General features: G+C 41.3%; 1 protein-coding gene across 1 annotated transcript in view; it reads left to right on the forward strand.

Annotated features, from left to right (window-relative positions):
- glra1 (glycine receptor, alpha 1) overlaps positions 1-15283 on the forward strand; it is a 107024-nt gene that overhangs the window by 28235 nt on the left and 63506 nt on the right. The window contains 1 exon segment of the mRNA XM_042492906.1: positions 13888-13955. Within this exon segment, the coding sequence (XP_042348840.1) occupies positions 13888-13955 (68 nt within the window).

The raw sequence follows: 15283 nt of genomic DNA on the forward strand, positions 1-15283 counted from the left end.
TTAAAGAGCCAAATATTTCAGTTAAAGTAGTAAAAAATAGAGTGCACACACCTGCCAAAATACACCTGCAACACAAACTCTGAATTTGTGTCCAGAGATCCTTTGAAGGCCTTTTTTTTTTTTTTTTTTTTTTTTTTTACTGAGACCAAAATCAGTTTTACGACTTCTCCAAACTTTTTTAGCAGTAACTTCCAGGAATATAAAGCTCTCAGCGTTTGATAAAATGTTCATTATTTCACTGTTTCACTATCGAGGCAGGAGATTTATGACGCTTTAAAGCTCCCGGGGAAACCTTTTTTTTCTCTTGTGCGCGCTGGCATTTCGGCTCTGATGTTTATGCATTGAGGATAAGAAGAAAATGATCACCTCCTCAGCTGTCGTGTCCAAACATAATGGAGGAAAAACAGCAATAGGGAAAGAAAAACAACCCTCTTCTTCTCTCTCTTCTTTCTTTCCTCGTCACACTCTCACCTCCGTCCCGCTTGTAAAATGAGCCGCGTTCCTTAACTTCCATGAGCATGTGTGGGGAATATATATTAGTTCAATAAAAAGTAAAACTGCTTTCTGCGGACCATATAGCCAACAGACGACGGCCTATAAATATTTAATGTCTCGCAGCCATTGTAGTATTTTGTGCTGAAGGCAGCTCGATTGCAAAGGAGGCGATCCTGCGTAATTCAGAGTATTATTCATTTAATTTGTAGCCTGCGACTTTTCTTCTCCGTTTGCTTTGTTCAGCTCGGTGCCATTTGTTGGTGTGCATAAATCCGGCCTCAAAGCTGCTGCACTGAGGTGTCACTTAGAGGAGAGGAAACTGAGCGTCAGGAGAGGAGAGAGTTAAATAAAGCACAGGAGAGCAGGGCCAAGACAGTCCTACAGAAACCTGGTTTCACAGCCCTCCTGAGGTCTGCTGCACCACCCACACTCTTTCCTTCTTGTGAAAGCACGAGGTGTGCGAACGGTCTCTACCTGAACCTCATTTCAGAACAGACCTGCAGTCTGGATGTTTAGCTTGGCGTCTTTGGATACCAGAATTTAGTAGGCGATAGGGATCGAAACCTGCTTCTATAGAAGAGCTCGTTCTTCTTTTTTCAAAAGCTGAAAATCAGTAACGTTTGATCTTTTTAATACTCCCGTGGATCCTGTGACATAACGTCACATCTCGAGTCGAGTCGGGTCCTTTAAGTGCAGTCACTGGTCTGCGTACATGTTGTTCGTGTTCCTTTTGAAAACAAAGGTCAATGTTAGGGATGTAACGATTTACTCAACTCACAGTTTGATGCAATCCACTATACGTTTTTCTGATGATTTTTTGAAAACACAAAATGAGATTACAGAAAAATTATGATTGAAAAATATTATGTTAATTATGTCACACAAAATGATACAAAATACTGCATTTGGACGTGTAGTTGTCGTTGCGGTCTTTTCTGTTATCTTCTCGCCTTTATTTCTTCCCGATGTCTTTTAATATTGCCCGCCTTTGCTTCGTCTTATTTACGTTGGCAAGCTGGCTTTTGTCTTGGACACGTATGATGTGACACATCGAACAAGCGAAGTCGAAAAGCAGATTACACCCTCTGCTGTTCAAAAAGAGTATCACGGTTCGTTTTTCATTTCACAGATTTAAATCACATATATTTAGTATCGAGTTTTAACTGCCTCGCGATGCATCGTTACATCCTCAGTTAATGTTGTTACATGACTTTACCCGAGTTTACGTTTATTGTTAGGTGGTAACCTCCAGTGGTGCGTAGGCAGGATTTTCTGGATAGAAAGATGGATGGTCAAACAAACACAGGACTTTGACCCAAGAGACTTCATGTCCTGTGTGAAACCAAAAGTCATCGTAGTACTGACTCTACTTAACTACCCAAAGTGCCTAAATTTAAATCAATCATGACCTAATCCTAATTATTCAAAGTGACACCACAATCTTTTCCTAAACTTAACAAAATATGTTTTGTTCTCTAAATTTAAGAAAGTGTTGTTCTTTCTGTAAACCTAAAAAACTGCGGCTGTTTCACATTTACCACGTAACGACATGTTTCAAACTGCAACTGTTCGTTATAGACTTTGCATTAGCGTTGTTTCTGTGTTGCCATTAGTACTTTTAACTTGTTTTGTGCCCAAGACCACGTGATGCGTCGTGAAGGGTTTTTTACCTTTTTATGTATTCTGTGAGACTGTGTTGTTTCGATTTACCACGCTTTTATGTTTTTTACAAACACATTGTCACAAGTCTCTCACCAACCAAAAGGTTTCCTAATTTCCCTCACCCTATATTCTCGACAACCTAATTCTTCAGAACATTACATTTCAAAATTGGCGTGAAAAAAAAATGAATGCAGCAGTTTTATAATTGATCAGACGTAATTCTTTGATATCTGTTTGTATTATTTAAGATACAAAATGCTGTTTTCAAAAATTTGTGAGTTTTTGACAGAAATGCGCTCAATAATCCGTAGTAATAGTCAGATTTTTACAGTTTTCAAACACGTGTCTGAAGAAATCTCTGGATTTAACTTCTCCCACCGACATCTGGCAGTCTGACTTCCCGAGCTCATCAAAACTTAAATCTGCTCCCCAGACACGCACAGCTCCAACGCCTCCGTCCGTCCTCAGCGTGAAGTGAACTGCGGCTGCTCCCAGCTCGCAGCGCTGTGGCGTTGCAGAGCAGCTCCGTTCGTGAGGCTATTGTTGGCTGAGTCATTGTTGGCAGATGGGGATCAAGCCACCACCAGAGGCCTGAGGACGGCTGCTGCGAGTCCCTGATTGATGCTGATAAGACCCCTGAGCCTCGCTGGAGTTTAGAGACGAGGCAAGACGAGGATGTTTGTGAGCCGAGGACTCAACTGGAAACCACGCAGAGATGATGGATCTGTGTATTGTTGTGCATTCGAGTGACGTGTTAAATAATATATCTGTTGGCAGAAATAGGACTCTAAAGTGAGAGACTGAGCAAGTTGACAGAAGTCTTCACTTGTGCAAAGAGAGGAAGATTTTCTTTCAGTGAAGTGGCATCATTGCTGCTACATACAGTGTATGTTACATTTGTCATGTTATACATATAATATCAGCATTACTACTGTGATGCAATTAATGAGCTGACTTTGTCATCAGGAGGTGGGAGAGATAGTGGATGGTTATTAGGCAGAATATTGCCACAAAAGCGATTTTTTTACTGCAGCATTTCTGCATTTCCAGCTGGGGTCGTACCATGAGAAGCTCTTGTTTTTCTTGTGGACACATTGCCGTGTTTCCAGCTGGTATAATGCCACGAAAAGCATTTGTCTTTGACAAATCTGCATTTCTAGGTGGGATTGTGCCACAAATGAGTTTTGATTTTTATAAGTAGTTTGCACATGATGTGATGTCGCTGTGAAGGACAGCAGATGGAGGGGCAGGAAATGATTTCTGTATGGAGAAGCGCCATAAAAGTACCAAAGTTTTGTGCTGTTTACAGCTGTGCGTACCGGTCAAATTGTGGAAATAAACAAGCTATTCCTGAAAGTAGTGACGCATAGAGGCGAGAAGTTTGAAAAATTCACAGAGAAACTGCAGCAGACGTGGATTAAAAACCGTCTCAAGTCTGGAGTAAGACAATGCTCGAATATGTTTTGTATGTCGTAATTTGTTGTTTCTGAACACCTCTGAGAACGATTGACCTCACCTCCGTCCATGTGAAGTTACTGCAGAGTTGAAATAACGACATAAAAAGACAGTGATTCTGTGCGAGTCCGCCTGCTTCGGGCTTTTGTACATCGCTGCTTCATGCTAATGTACTGAAGAGCACAGACTTGGTTGTTGGCTTGGTCGATTGACAGTGAAAGAAAATTAATTTCATGAATGATGCATCATATTGTCTCCTGTTGTAGTTAGAGGGGAAATGGCGTGTGTGTTGGCAGAGATGTTGGCTGAATCCGTCTTGATTTTCATGCTTTTTTTTCTCCAAATGAATGTCCAAACAGGGTAACAAGCTTTTTTGCCAAATAAATTAAAGTAGAGGGAAGAATGATGTTAAAGACGCTTCTCTGTTCTTATAACGGCGAGATGTAGACTGCATCGGATCTTAAAGTATTCACTTGGCATCCCTGGGTTTGCGATTCAGCCCTACATTGGCAGGAATGACGCTCCCCGCGGCCTTTATGCACCTGCTGTATCACCCTAACATATGGCATTTGGTGGATGTGGTGTAACCTGCTGTTTGGTGGATGCTTTAATCCAAAACGCCTCCCAGTGCCGTGACTGGATGCATTTGTAATGAAGCCGGCTCCGATGGGAACGGAAAGCTTCATCTTGGAGCTAGTGACCAGATTCGGAGCCAAAAACACGCCAAGCTGCCGTGTTTTTGGAAAAACTCAATTTGAGCCAGTGTTGATACAGAGAAGATAAAACAGTCCCCGAGGCTCATGTCTTGAGTCCACACCTCGCCGCCACCGATCCCGCTGTCGGTTTAAAAATCACAACGACGACGAGACGTTTAAGTTGACGCTCGAAAAAAAAAGCTTCAAGTCTGCTGAGGGAAGGGGGGGAGGGGCAGGAAGCCCGCCCAACTATTAATCATTAAAAAAGCAATTACAGGCACTTCCCTGGCAGGTTTATCAGGCTGTCATCTTCATACCATCTCTATTTAGACCTATCTACTTCCTGGATTACCACCAAACACTCTTTCCTCTCTGTCAGCTCGGCTTCGGGGTGAAAAATGAGTAGATGATGACGACCAGCAAACAAGACACTCAAATAACGAAAAGGTTCTGCGAACTATCCGCCCCAACTATCTGCACTGAAAATAAAGCAAGGTTAATTCCGTAATTTTTTTCTCTCTTTTTTTCCTTTCTCTTAAACACCGCCCCCCAAAAAACCCAATAAGAGTATCTTTAAAGCACCAGATCGATAAGCAGAATCGGTAAGAGTAGTAGTATCGTTAAAATCTTAACGATACCATCCCGAGCCATCAGTAGGGGCGCTAATTTAGGAGTTACTCCTGTGGGTTGTATTAGAGGGAAGAAACAAAAGACTCTTCTTTGTTTGGGTTAAAAGACTTGTTGGTCAGTAAGTTTCAACAAGCTGATGAAACCTGGAAGCTTCCAGAAGTCACATGTTGACATAATGCAGCACGACATCAGTGTTTTAATGACACGGACTGGAACACATTGTTTCTAAAGCTCCTGTTTGTGTGTGAAATCAAACACACAGAGCGGAGGGAGTGTTTGAGCGTCTCTGCGGCCGCTGCAGTTAACAGAAGTGCTGAGAGGCCGAGCCGAGCCGTTTGTTTCATCCTGCTTTATTGCTGTTGTCACTTGTTTTTAATGAAAGTGGAGTTCGGTTTAAGAAAGGGAGGGAGGGAGGGATTTATTCGTGCACCTCAGCAAGCCTCCTCAGCGTGTGTGTGTGTGTGTGTGTGTGTGTGTGTGTGTGTGTGTGTTTGTAGAGTGTGTGCGTGTATATTCAGTGCCGTTAACTTTTGAGTTTACATGCAAAGAGCTGCTAGAGTCAGAATGTATCTCACAAGAACATTCACACAATAATCTGAATAATTCATACACAAGCTTCATAAAAGATCTGAAACACACAATCCTCAGTGCAATTTTATGTGTAAATTTACTAATTTACCTTTAACTTATCTAGATGTTGCGTTGACTCATCCAGGCTGTGGACTTGCTTTGGTTTGATGTACGGTGGCCCAGCAGGGACACACGAAGGATGCATGCAGAGGATGTGTGCAGTATATTCAAATGTTGTCAGCTGCAAAAGGTTAAAAAGCAACCAAGCGTGCAGACATTATGTATCCGTGCAAAGCTGTATGTTAATGAGAGTTAATATGTTTTGTGTGTGTGTGTGTGTGCTCGTGCTCCATACTTACTGGATGTGTCCTTCAGGTTAACACGCGTGTGTATGTTCCAGACACGCCCCAATGCACCTGCATATCTAGGCCTATCTGTACAGTTTAATGTAGATGGTGTGTGTGTGTGTGTGTGTAAATTGGTGTATTTGTTTATCGAGCATGTTTGCTCATTTGCCCTCGGTGTGTTTGCACACTACAAGTGTGTCGATTTAATGCATGTCCTGTTTGTTTTTCACTTTATCGTGTGTGTATACAGTGCACACGTCTCTGCTGTTAGAGTTCTGAATGTGTGTGTGTGTGTGTGTGTGTGTCCCTTGTGCACGTTTCTCTATTTATGAGCACCAGATTGACTTTCCAACCTTGTTGTGGTTTTAGGTTAGAACCAGGTTAACCCTTTGAAAGCTGAGTCACTTTTCTTGTGCTTTGTTCGGACACATTTCACAAACATTAAAACCTTTGAAACCTGCAAAGGAAATGTCTCACTAATTGCAGAAAAATATTCTATTTAGAAAATTATTTTTAAACAGCTAGGGGAAAATGACTGAGATTCGAATCATCAGTCGGAGACCCCTCAGTCAGCTGAGATAGCGTCTTTTTGTTGTTTTTATTGGTTTTTTTTGCGAGTCAGTGTGCGGTGGGATGTTTTCATCCTCAGACTTTGCTGAGGAGTGAGTGCTCTTGACTGCCAAGCTGCTCTTTGTTAGAGGCTGCAGCGTCGCACTGTGAGGCTCCGAGGTAACATTATTTTAACATCACAAATTAGTTACTATGCACCTATAGGTAAAACTCGAACTTTCGGCAAAAAAATGAAGATATCAGGAATAGAAAAATATTGAAAATAGAAATTATGAGACTGCACTAAATAACTTACACATTCTACTTTATTATACGAGAGGCGAGGTGATACACTGTCTCCAAGTGTCCTTACATGTAGCATATACAAGTACAGACTTGTGTACAGACACACACACACACACACACACACACACACACACACACAGAGCGAGGCAGATATCAGTGTGCGGCTACAGTAGCTGGTGAGTCATGCTGCCCGCCTGTCCTCCATGACAGTTAATGAGCTGTCGCTTCTTTCTCTTCTTGTGCTGCACCCCCGTCTTCTGTCTTTATTGGAAAGCTATAAAACAAACTGTCTCTCTCCTCCTCTGGATGGTTATTAAATGAACTGCTGTGGCGGAGAATGGGAGAGAAGCAGAAGGAGGAGGTTTTTCGGGGGGGGTATTAGCCGCTCCTCCTCCTCCTCGGGTTTTTGCGTCACGCGCCGCGAGGGACGTCAAAAGAAGACAAATTATGATATCCCTTTGCTCGCCTCCCTCCTGCCACGGAGCGAGAGGACTTTGAAGGAGGGATTTTGAACAAAGCCCGGATGCAGAGGAAATGTGTCAGAGGACTCGAGTAAGGCCTGAAAAGCCATTCGGAGGAGAAACACAGTGATAATGTAATACCAGCTGGTTTATGGATAAACCCTCTGATGCACTCAGACACCTCAGAGCTGCTGCTCACCGGGTTTGTCGAGCCCGTAGACATCAGACAGATACAGTCAGGTGGTCGAGCTGAGGTGATTATTTACCGTCAAGCTTCCAGAGTCCATTTATCCTCGAGTGCACTCACTCGACAACTCCTTTGGTGTCAAATAAAGTGATCATTATATCCATTTTTTGTTTGAAAATCAAGAAAATTAGTAAAATTTGTAACTGAACTGACACCCAGTGCTTTAATTATGCAGATACTCTCAGTAGATTTCTGTGCACTGAGTATATTTTCTGTGTTTTCAGCTGATTTTTAGTTGTTTTTCTACAGAGAAATCAGTGCTTTTCCAGCAGGCATTGTGCTCCCCAAAACAGGTAAACTGATACTTAGCATCACCACTTTTGAATAAGTGGAAGATGTTGGTATTGTACATTTCTGCAAACCACAAATACATTACTGTGCCTGCCAAGCTGCAGACGACATTCAAGACTAACAAAAAACAAAACTGGTTGTGATTTAGCAAATGATTGCTGTGTTTCCAGCAGCTTTTTAGGGACTAAGCTTTTTTTTTTGTAGCAACCCATCACTGTGTTTCCAACAGCTTATTACGCACCAAACACGGGTGTTTTGTAGCAACTACACAGCTACAGCTGTCCTGAAATGTAAAATTCCAACATATCTGCTACATAATAACCTGCAAATTTAACTTATCAGTGATTTTCAAAGATGATAACTTTGCAGATTTCTTTTGGTCTGTACATACAATGTAGTTATTGTAACCATCAGGAAATATAATCCAGTTTCCTGCTCAGTCAATCAACAAGAGGAGGCAAAACTCTGCAGCAGTGTGTGCTACAGTATGTGGTCTAAATCAGTCAGAAAGCTGCTGGATAAAATCTTTCAAAAATCCTCTGATCTGTGCAGTTCCTGGCACAGAACTTGTTTTGATATTTTGATCATTTATGCAGATGAATGCTGTTTTTCAAACTAGTAATTTGTTCCCACAAATTAATCTGGCACCTTTGTTATTCCAAATCTCAGAGGGATCCCATTGCATAATGAGCTAAGTTGTGTTTCTCCACAATTTTCTCATCACTTTCTGAGAGCGATTCTGAGCTCCCTGCGGAGAGGCTCGTGCACGGCAGAGCGGTTTGTTAGGAGTGCAGCAATAATCCAGTAAACTACAGAAAAAAACAAATACATTAAGGAATTTCATGACCCACCACGTTTAGAGTTTAATGCATCAGTAGTGTCGCACTTTGCAGGCTTCCATAGTTCACATAGTGGAAGCGTTACTTATCTTTCACTCTTGAGGCAATGAAGACTCAGTATATTGGCTTGATTTCTTTCAAAAACATGGGAAGAAGGCAATAAGCAACTTCAGAAGATATGACCCAAAAATCAGAAAAAAAGGACAAGAAAATTAGCAAAAAGGTAGAAAAAGAAAAAAAGTGGAGAAAGAAAAAGAAATTAAAAAAATTCAGAAAAAAATAAAAAATATATAACTTTGACAATAACAAATAAAGTTTGTAGACATTTTTTCCTCTTTTTAATTAATTAATGTATTTATTGATTTTTAATATCTAAATCTACTTATTTCCTGCAATTTTTCAAGCACTTGCCAAGTTGGTCATTGGCCTTTTTCACCATGTTTTTAAAAGAAAGTAAACCAGTTAGCTCAGAGTTCAAAGGTTCAAAAACACAAGAAAAGTGATGTTGATCCAGTTTTGAACGGGTTAACCTCTAATCACTTAAAGCGTCCTGATCCAGCTGTTTTTTGTTGTTTTTTTAGCGACGGTGAAACAAACTCATCTGCAGCCAGTCTTGTTTGCTGCGCTGGAGGCAAACCTGGTTGATTTGATATCAGATTTATTTTTTCCCCCTCTTCCATCTTTATTACCTCGCCCTCCTCTCCTCACGCAGCCCTGTGAGTAATCTATTGTTTGTTCTAATTAGATGCTGTACATGTAAGTCACGTAGGAGGCGGTCGCCTCCGGCTAGCTGTAATGATTTTTCCCCTCTTAACCGTGCATCTTCAACCTTATGATTCCACTCTACGGCTTAACCATAGTTGCGTGCTTGTGTGTGTGTGTGTGTGTGTGTGTGTGTGTGAGAGAGTGTGTGAGTGAATGACTCTCAGATGATATTCCTCCCCAGTGGCCTCCAGCGGTCCTCAGACTGTGACAGGGAGAGTAATTGGCCATCAAAATAATCCAGACCCCTTCCTTCATTCCCAGCTAGCCGCCGGCCAACGGAATTAGACACTGAATTTAGCCAGGGACATTAAACGCAACCTCTGTGTCCGTGTGGGTGTGTGTGTGTGTGTGTGTGTGTGTGTGTTTGACCTTAACTTACGTGAACATGTATAAGAATATGACTGTAATACAGCACAGTGTTACACAACATTTTGTAACACACACACAAGTCTGATGAAAAGTGGATTAAATATAATGGGATCACAGTAATCACATTACAAAAGTTTTGCAGAAGTTTGTACGCAGCGATCTAATTATGTCACAAACAAAGAGCAAATAATGTCTTTGTCTAAGCATTTTAATACATTTCTATATGTAGAAAATGCAGAGTTGCACTCTGGGACCAGCCTGCTTGTATTGGAGCACATAATAGTTAATAATTGTTGTTGTTTTTTTTCAAAGGCCCACGCCTCTTTTATGATGAACAAAAAACTACTGAATGTAAACAATAATGCAGTGTAACTGAATTTAATGTATTTTTATCCGCAGAAAGTCCCGAGTCTTTGCGAGCAGTGGATTAAGTGGATATCGGTTTACATAAATGGATGAGAAAACACTTTGAGTGTTTTTCTTCATGCTGTTTTTATGCCACGCTTTAACTCGGCCTCTTTAACATTCAGAGAAGTGCTGCTACCTGAGGAAAAACACTCAGGAATTCAGAGAGGTTTCTCAGCAAGGTCAGCTGAAAAAAGAGCAATGTTTTGAGAGAGATGTCAACAGGTGAGACAGTTTCAAGGACTTTACACCCGTGAAATTATTATGTAAAAAGATGATTAGTCTTGTATTACCTCTCCTTTATTCTTTCTGTGGTTTGAAGATAACAAACATTAAAAATCTGCATCTTTAGGAGTCACACTGGCTCCTGAGACACTTACAGTGCAGCGTTATATATATTCCGATTAGTGTTAGAAAACACTGTTGTCACCAGCGTGTTGTTGCATTCATAGTGAAACTTTACCGTTCATTGTGCTCGGTCTAAGAGTTTGCAGTCACTCCCTCTGCAGTCTGCTTCTCCTCTCATCCGTCCGTCGGCTGGATCAACATTTTATGGAGATAATACAATGGTTATTGTAATTTTTGGATCTTTATTAACCCTTTATTAAACTTCAGCAAATTGGCTTAATTTCTTTCAAGAACATTGGGAAGAAGGCGACAAGTTTCTTAACAAGAATTGTCAAAAGAAATTTTCTAGAACTTAGTGAAAAATTACCAGAAAATAAGCAAAAGGTTTTTTTCATTTTTTATTTTAAATATATAATAATATTTAAAAGTGTAGTTTTCTGTGCATTTTACCCCCTTTTTTAAATAATATTTAATAATTTACCCCCCTTGTCACCTTATACTCTTTTACAATTATCAGGACATTTCTTGCTGAAATGTTCATTATTTTTCCCCCTTGTTTTCAAAACAAAATCAATTTTGTTGGGTTTCAGAGATTCAAATGCTATTAAAAGGCGTCTGAAGATGCAGCACAGGAAACCCAATGTCGAGCTAGATGTGAAAGGGTTAAAGAAGAAGAAGTATATTTAAAATGTTTCTGTTTAGAGGGCTGTGCAGCCCTAACACTTCACCTCACCCCTCCGTCCCTCCACTTAGCATAAAATGGTGTGTGCACGCTAAGTAATAGAGTTAGAGGGCGTTTTGGGCCTCGGTCTGAGAGGTGATGCGTCCTCTCACTATATCGGCGCTGTAACCGAACACATTGTTCAGTCTGCTCGCTACATCGACTCTCTGTCATCTTCAAACCAGTCAGCACCTGAATGAGGAGTTTAGAGGTTACTCTGTGATTCAGCTCTTAAAGTCAATATCATGTCCGCCTGACACACAGAAGAGAGGCTGACTGTCTGCTTGGCCGTCCTCCACGCTCCTCACCGCAGCTCCGCTCCCGCCGCCGAGTAATCGCATTTGTGTTTGTACAACCTGGTAATGCAGCGAATCGATGGCGCGGCCGCAAAAAGCTCAAACGCTATTTACTTCCACTTTCATCTGAGAGCAACCTTGAACGCAGCGTCTCATCTCTGACGGGGGAGTGAGGGGGACTATTTTTTGTCATTATGAATTCCTTTGAAATGACACTCTGTGTTTATTGATATCGCCCGAGTTTGACCGACAGTGTTTTTAAAAGTCTCAAAGAGAATGTGAAATTGATTTCCTTGTTTTCTTAAGTCGTAATGAGTTGTTTACACGTCTTCTTTCTAAGCGACTCTTGAACAAACTTGCCGCTGTTGTCGGGCTGTTCGGACGCTGTCGGAGTATTTAAGTCCAGAACAGAGATTCATTTATTCAGCACGTCCTCGCCGCCGGCCCCCGAACACACCGCAGCACACACTCTCTCGCTTTGTTTACTTCCTGCAGTCTGTCAACAACTCACTTTAGCTTTAGTCCTCTCCGCTGCTTTAATATCCGGTCACACACAGGGACTGAAACACACCAACACACACTCTTTCTCAGTTCAGCTCACACACACACACACACACACACACACACACACACACACACACACACACACAACATGAATTCTGTATTTTGACCTTTAAATGAGCAGGCACATGTAAATATTTTTATAAATACATTAATTGATATTTTCTAATGTATCTAGGCTAAAAAACAGGTTTTTTCTGGTCAAAATATAACTGTTAGTTTTCAAATTACACTTTGTATCTCCCACCATACACTGTCCATTTAGGCTATAAATTTAAATCTTTCCCCTTTATTGAATGATTCATGTGCCAACTTCTAAACATTTTAGAAACAATCAGTAATAATATATTGGGAGGATTTTGAGTTTTTGTGCAATGTTGAACCATGAAACAGGAGCTTGCCATACAACTGTCCAATCTGCCCCTGATTCGTCCTCCAGGCCTGAAGACATCCTCGTCCCGTTATCTTTACAACAACCATCATTCAGTATCCATCAAATATACATTTTGTGGTTTACACAACAACAAAATGCATGTTTGGGTGTTCTGCAGCACAACACAGTGAACATACATTCGTAACAGTCATTTCCCGTGCAGCATATTTCCTGGGATAGCAAAGGTGAGAGGTAACCTGCTGTCCGTCTGATTTGCTAGCACTTGTTGCCTTCGTTGGTCGTTTTGTTTAGGTTTTTTGCACGAGGAGCGAGACTGGTTTGGGTTTGGGTGCCAGGCACTCGGAGCAGAAATTAACATCAAAATCGTGCCCACAATCGACGTCCCACCAGGACTCCCAGCTGGCTGGACGGTGCGAGGGCCCAGTGCAGCTTTAAGTGGATGTTTTTCTGTATCTCTTTCCTGAGCAGAAGATTCAGACAGTGTGGATGTTCACTCTGCATCTTTTCTGCTGTTCATACAGGTTTGCCGTCCTGCTCAATGGCAGCTATTTTTTCGTAGTCGGGGTTAAAAAGGCGATGTTGATGTCTTGAGGCAGAGCCAGAAAAATGGTCAATAAACAGAAACAGAAATCTCAAAGCTGCATTTATCAGTGTCTTCAGATTAACAGTGGCTCAAGTGACTGTGTGAAATGACAGGGGTCATTTTTAACATTAAAAAGAGAATTATCAACAACTTTGCAGTTTCCTTTCAGCTCTGAGGAGTATTTTGACATTTTTCAGCTCATTATTTTGATTTTGAATTTAGTAGTTGTAATGTTTTTGGTCATAATCTTTCATAAACCCATTGAACGCCATCGTCCAGCAACAAATAGCACAAAGACAGAGATAGAGACAAGCTGGGGAAGAATTTAGAGGGTAAAAAGCCAGGTATTTGTGGTTGGTGGAGCCCAAAAGCAGAGCTAAAAGAAAAGATTTTGGACTTACATCCATCAGTCCGACACACTCGCCGAGGTCATAATGTCTCTGTGTGTAACTGGACGTCTGATTAGTCCACATGTCCACACTAAGTGCTACATGAGGTGATGATATATCAGTGCTGTGTTGCAGCTTGTTCCACTTTCCCCAAGTGGCAAAAATAAATCAATGTAGCTTGAAATTGGCATATTTTCTTCGATCGACATGACTGACAGTAAGTGAACTGCTCCGAGTAACCAGCGGGGAAAATTAACCCCTCCCCCACAGCCAACACAAACACAGTGTCAGACTGATTAATGAAGTGAAATAAACTGTTTAGCCTCATTATCAGACGAGATGTGATTCTGTGACGGATCGGGAAAATAAAGAAGTTTCTGACAACCTTGTGTGAAATGTTTTATCTCTTGATTTATGCAAAAACATTTTATTCCATGCTGGTTGTTAAAAACTCTCTCTGATGAAATCTAACTTCTCCGTCTCTTTCCCTCTCCTCTTCCTCTCCGCAGGTCCACCGGTAAACGTAACCTGCAACATTTTTATCAACAGTTTTGGGTCCATCGCTGAAACAACAATGGTAAGCACAATTATTCTTAATAGAACTTTCTGATACATCTCGACATGTAGATTTTGATATTATTTATTTGTCACTTGTGTGAGTGTATTTGTGTTGATGGTTGAGCGGCTAATGGAAAGTGTCACATCCCGCCGCAGCTCCATTTCGGCTCGGGCAATTTTCCCCTGAAAAATGCGATTAACTGAAACGGAGTTGGCGGCGCTGATATTCAGGGCATCCAAAGTTTCATTTTTATTTCCTTTGAAAAATTAAAAGCCTTTCGTCCTGCGAGTGTTTAGAGATCTCTCCGGCTCATTGAGCTTGTCTCCCATTTCCAACACTTCATTTAAAAGAGCGCATCAACGCAGCGGCCATTTGCATAACAACGCCATGGCGACGGCGGCGATGATGTCGTGAGCAGTGGGGGGGAATTTTCTCTCATTCATTACACAGAAAATCCATTAGTGTTAATATAACAGAAGCATCAACCTTCACAGAGCAACAAGGCCCAACGCAGATAACACTCAACTGTGTGTGTGTGTGTGTGTGTGTGTGTGTGTGTGTGTGTGTGTGTGAGGTGATCTCAGAAGCCACGGCATCCATGAATGTCACTAAAAACAGCACACACCCGCCGCTGTAACCTTCATAAAACACATAAATCATCATCCTCAAAAGCGTGTGGACAGTCAGCTGTGTAAACCTCGCTCACCTGATGAAGAAAAAACTTCGTCATCAGCGCCGTGTGTGAGTTTTGTCCACTCGGAACGAGAAAAACACAGCTAAATAATAAATATTGAAATGTCTCATGTAGGATTTGGTACCAAATTATTAACGGTACAGATGAAATTACGTGGGTAAAGTTGGTAGCACGGAATCATCTTAAGTAGGGGTCGACCGATAGTTTTTCAGGGCCGATACTGATACCGATTTTTAGGAGTTAATGAGACTGTTGTAGAGTTTTTCCTCAGTCGATGTGACGGTCTAAAGACGGAGGGCTGTCGTACGTTGTAAAGCCCTCTGAGGAAAATTTGTGATTTGTGATAATGGGCTTTATAAATAAAAGTGACTTGACTTGATATGAAACATTTGTACGTTACTATTTAGCAGAAAAACCTCGGTTATGAAATTATCACGTTTTGGCTCAAAATACCCGGTTTTGGTGGCACAATCTGGACTTGTGTTTATTGTGTTCAGCTTTCGTGGCACTAAGCACAATGTGAACACAGTGACAGAGCTCTTAAAAAAAACACAACCGGTTTTGTTTGTTTTAGTCTCAAACAGCAGTTTGCAGCTTAGAGGTGCAACATGATTTTACAATATGGAGGCTGAAGGAAACGACATTCTTGTAA

Source organism: Plectropomus leopardus, chromosome 9 (assembly GCF_008729295.1).
Source record: "Plectropomus leopardus isolate mb chromosome 9, YSFRI_Pleo_2.0, whole genome shotgun sequence".
NCBI lineage: Eukaryota > Metazoa > Chordata > Actinopteri > Perciformes > Serranidae > Plectropomus > Plectropomus leopardus.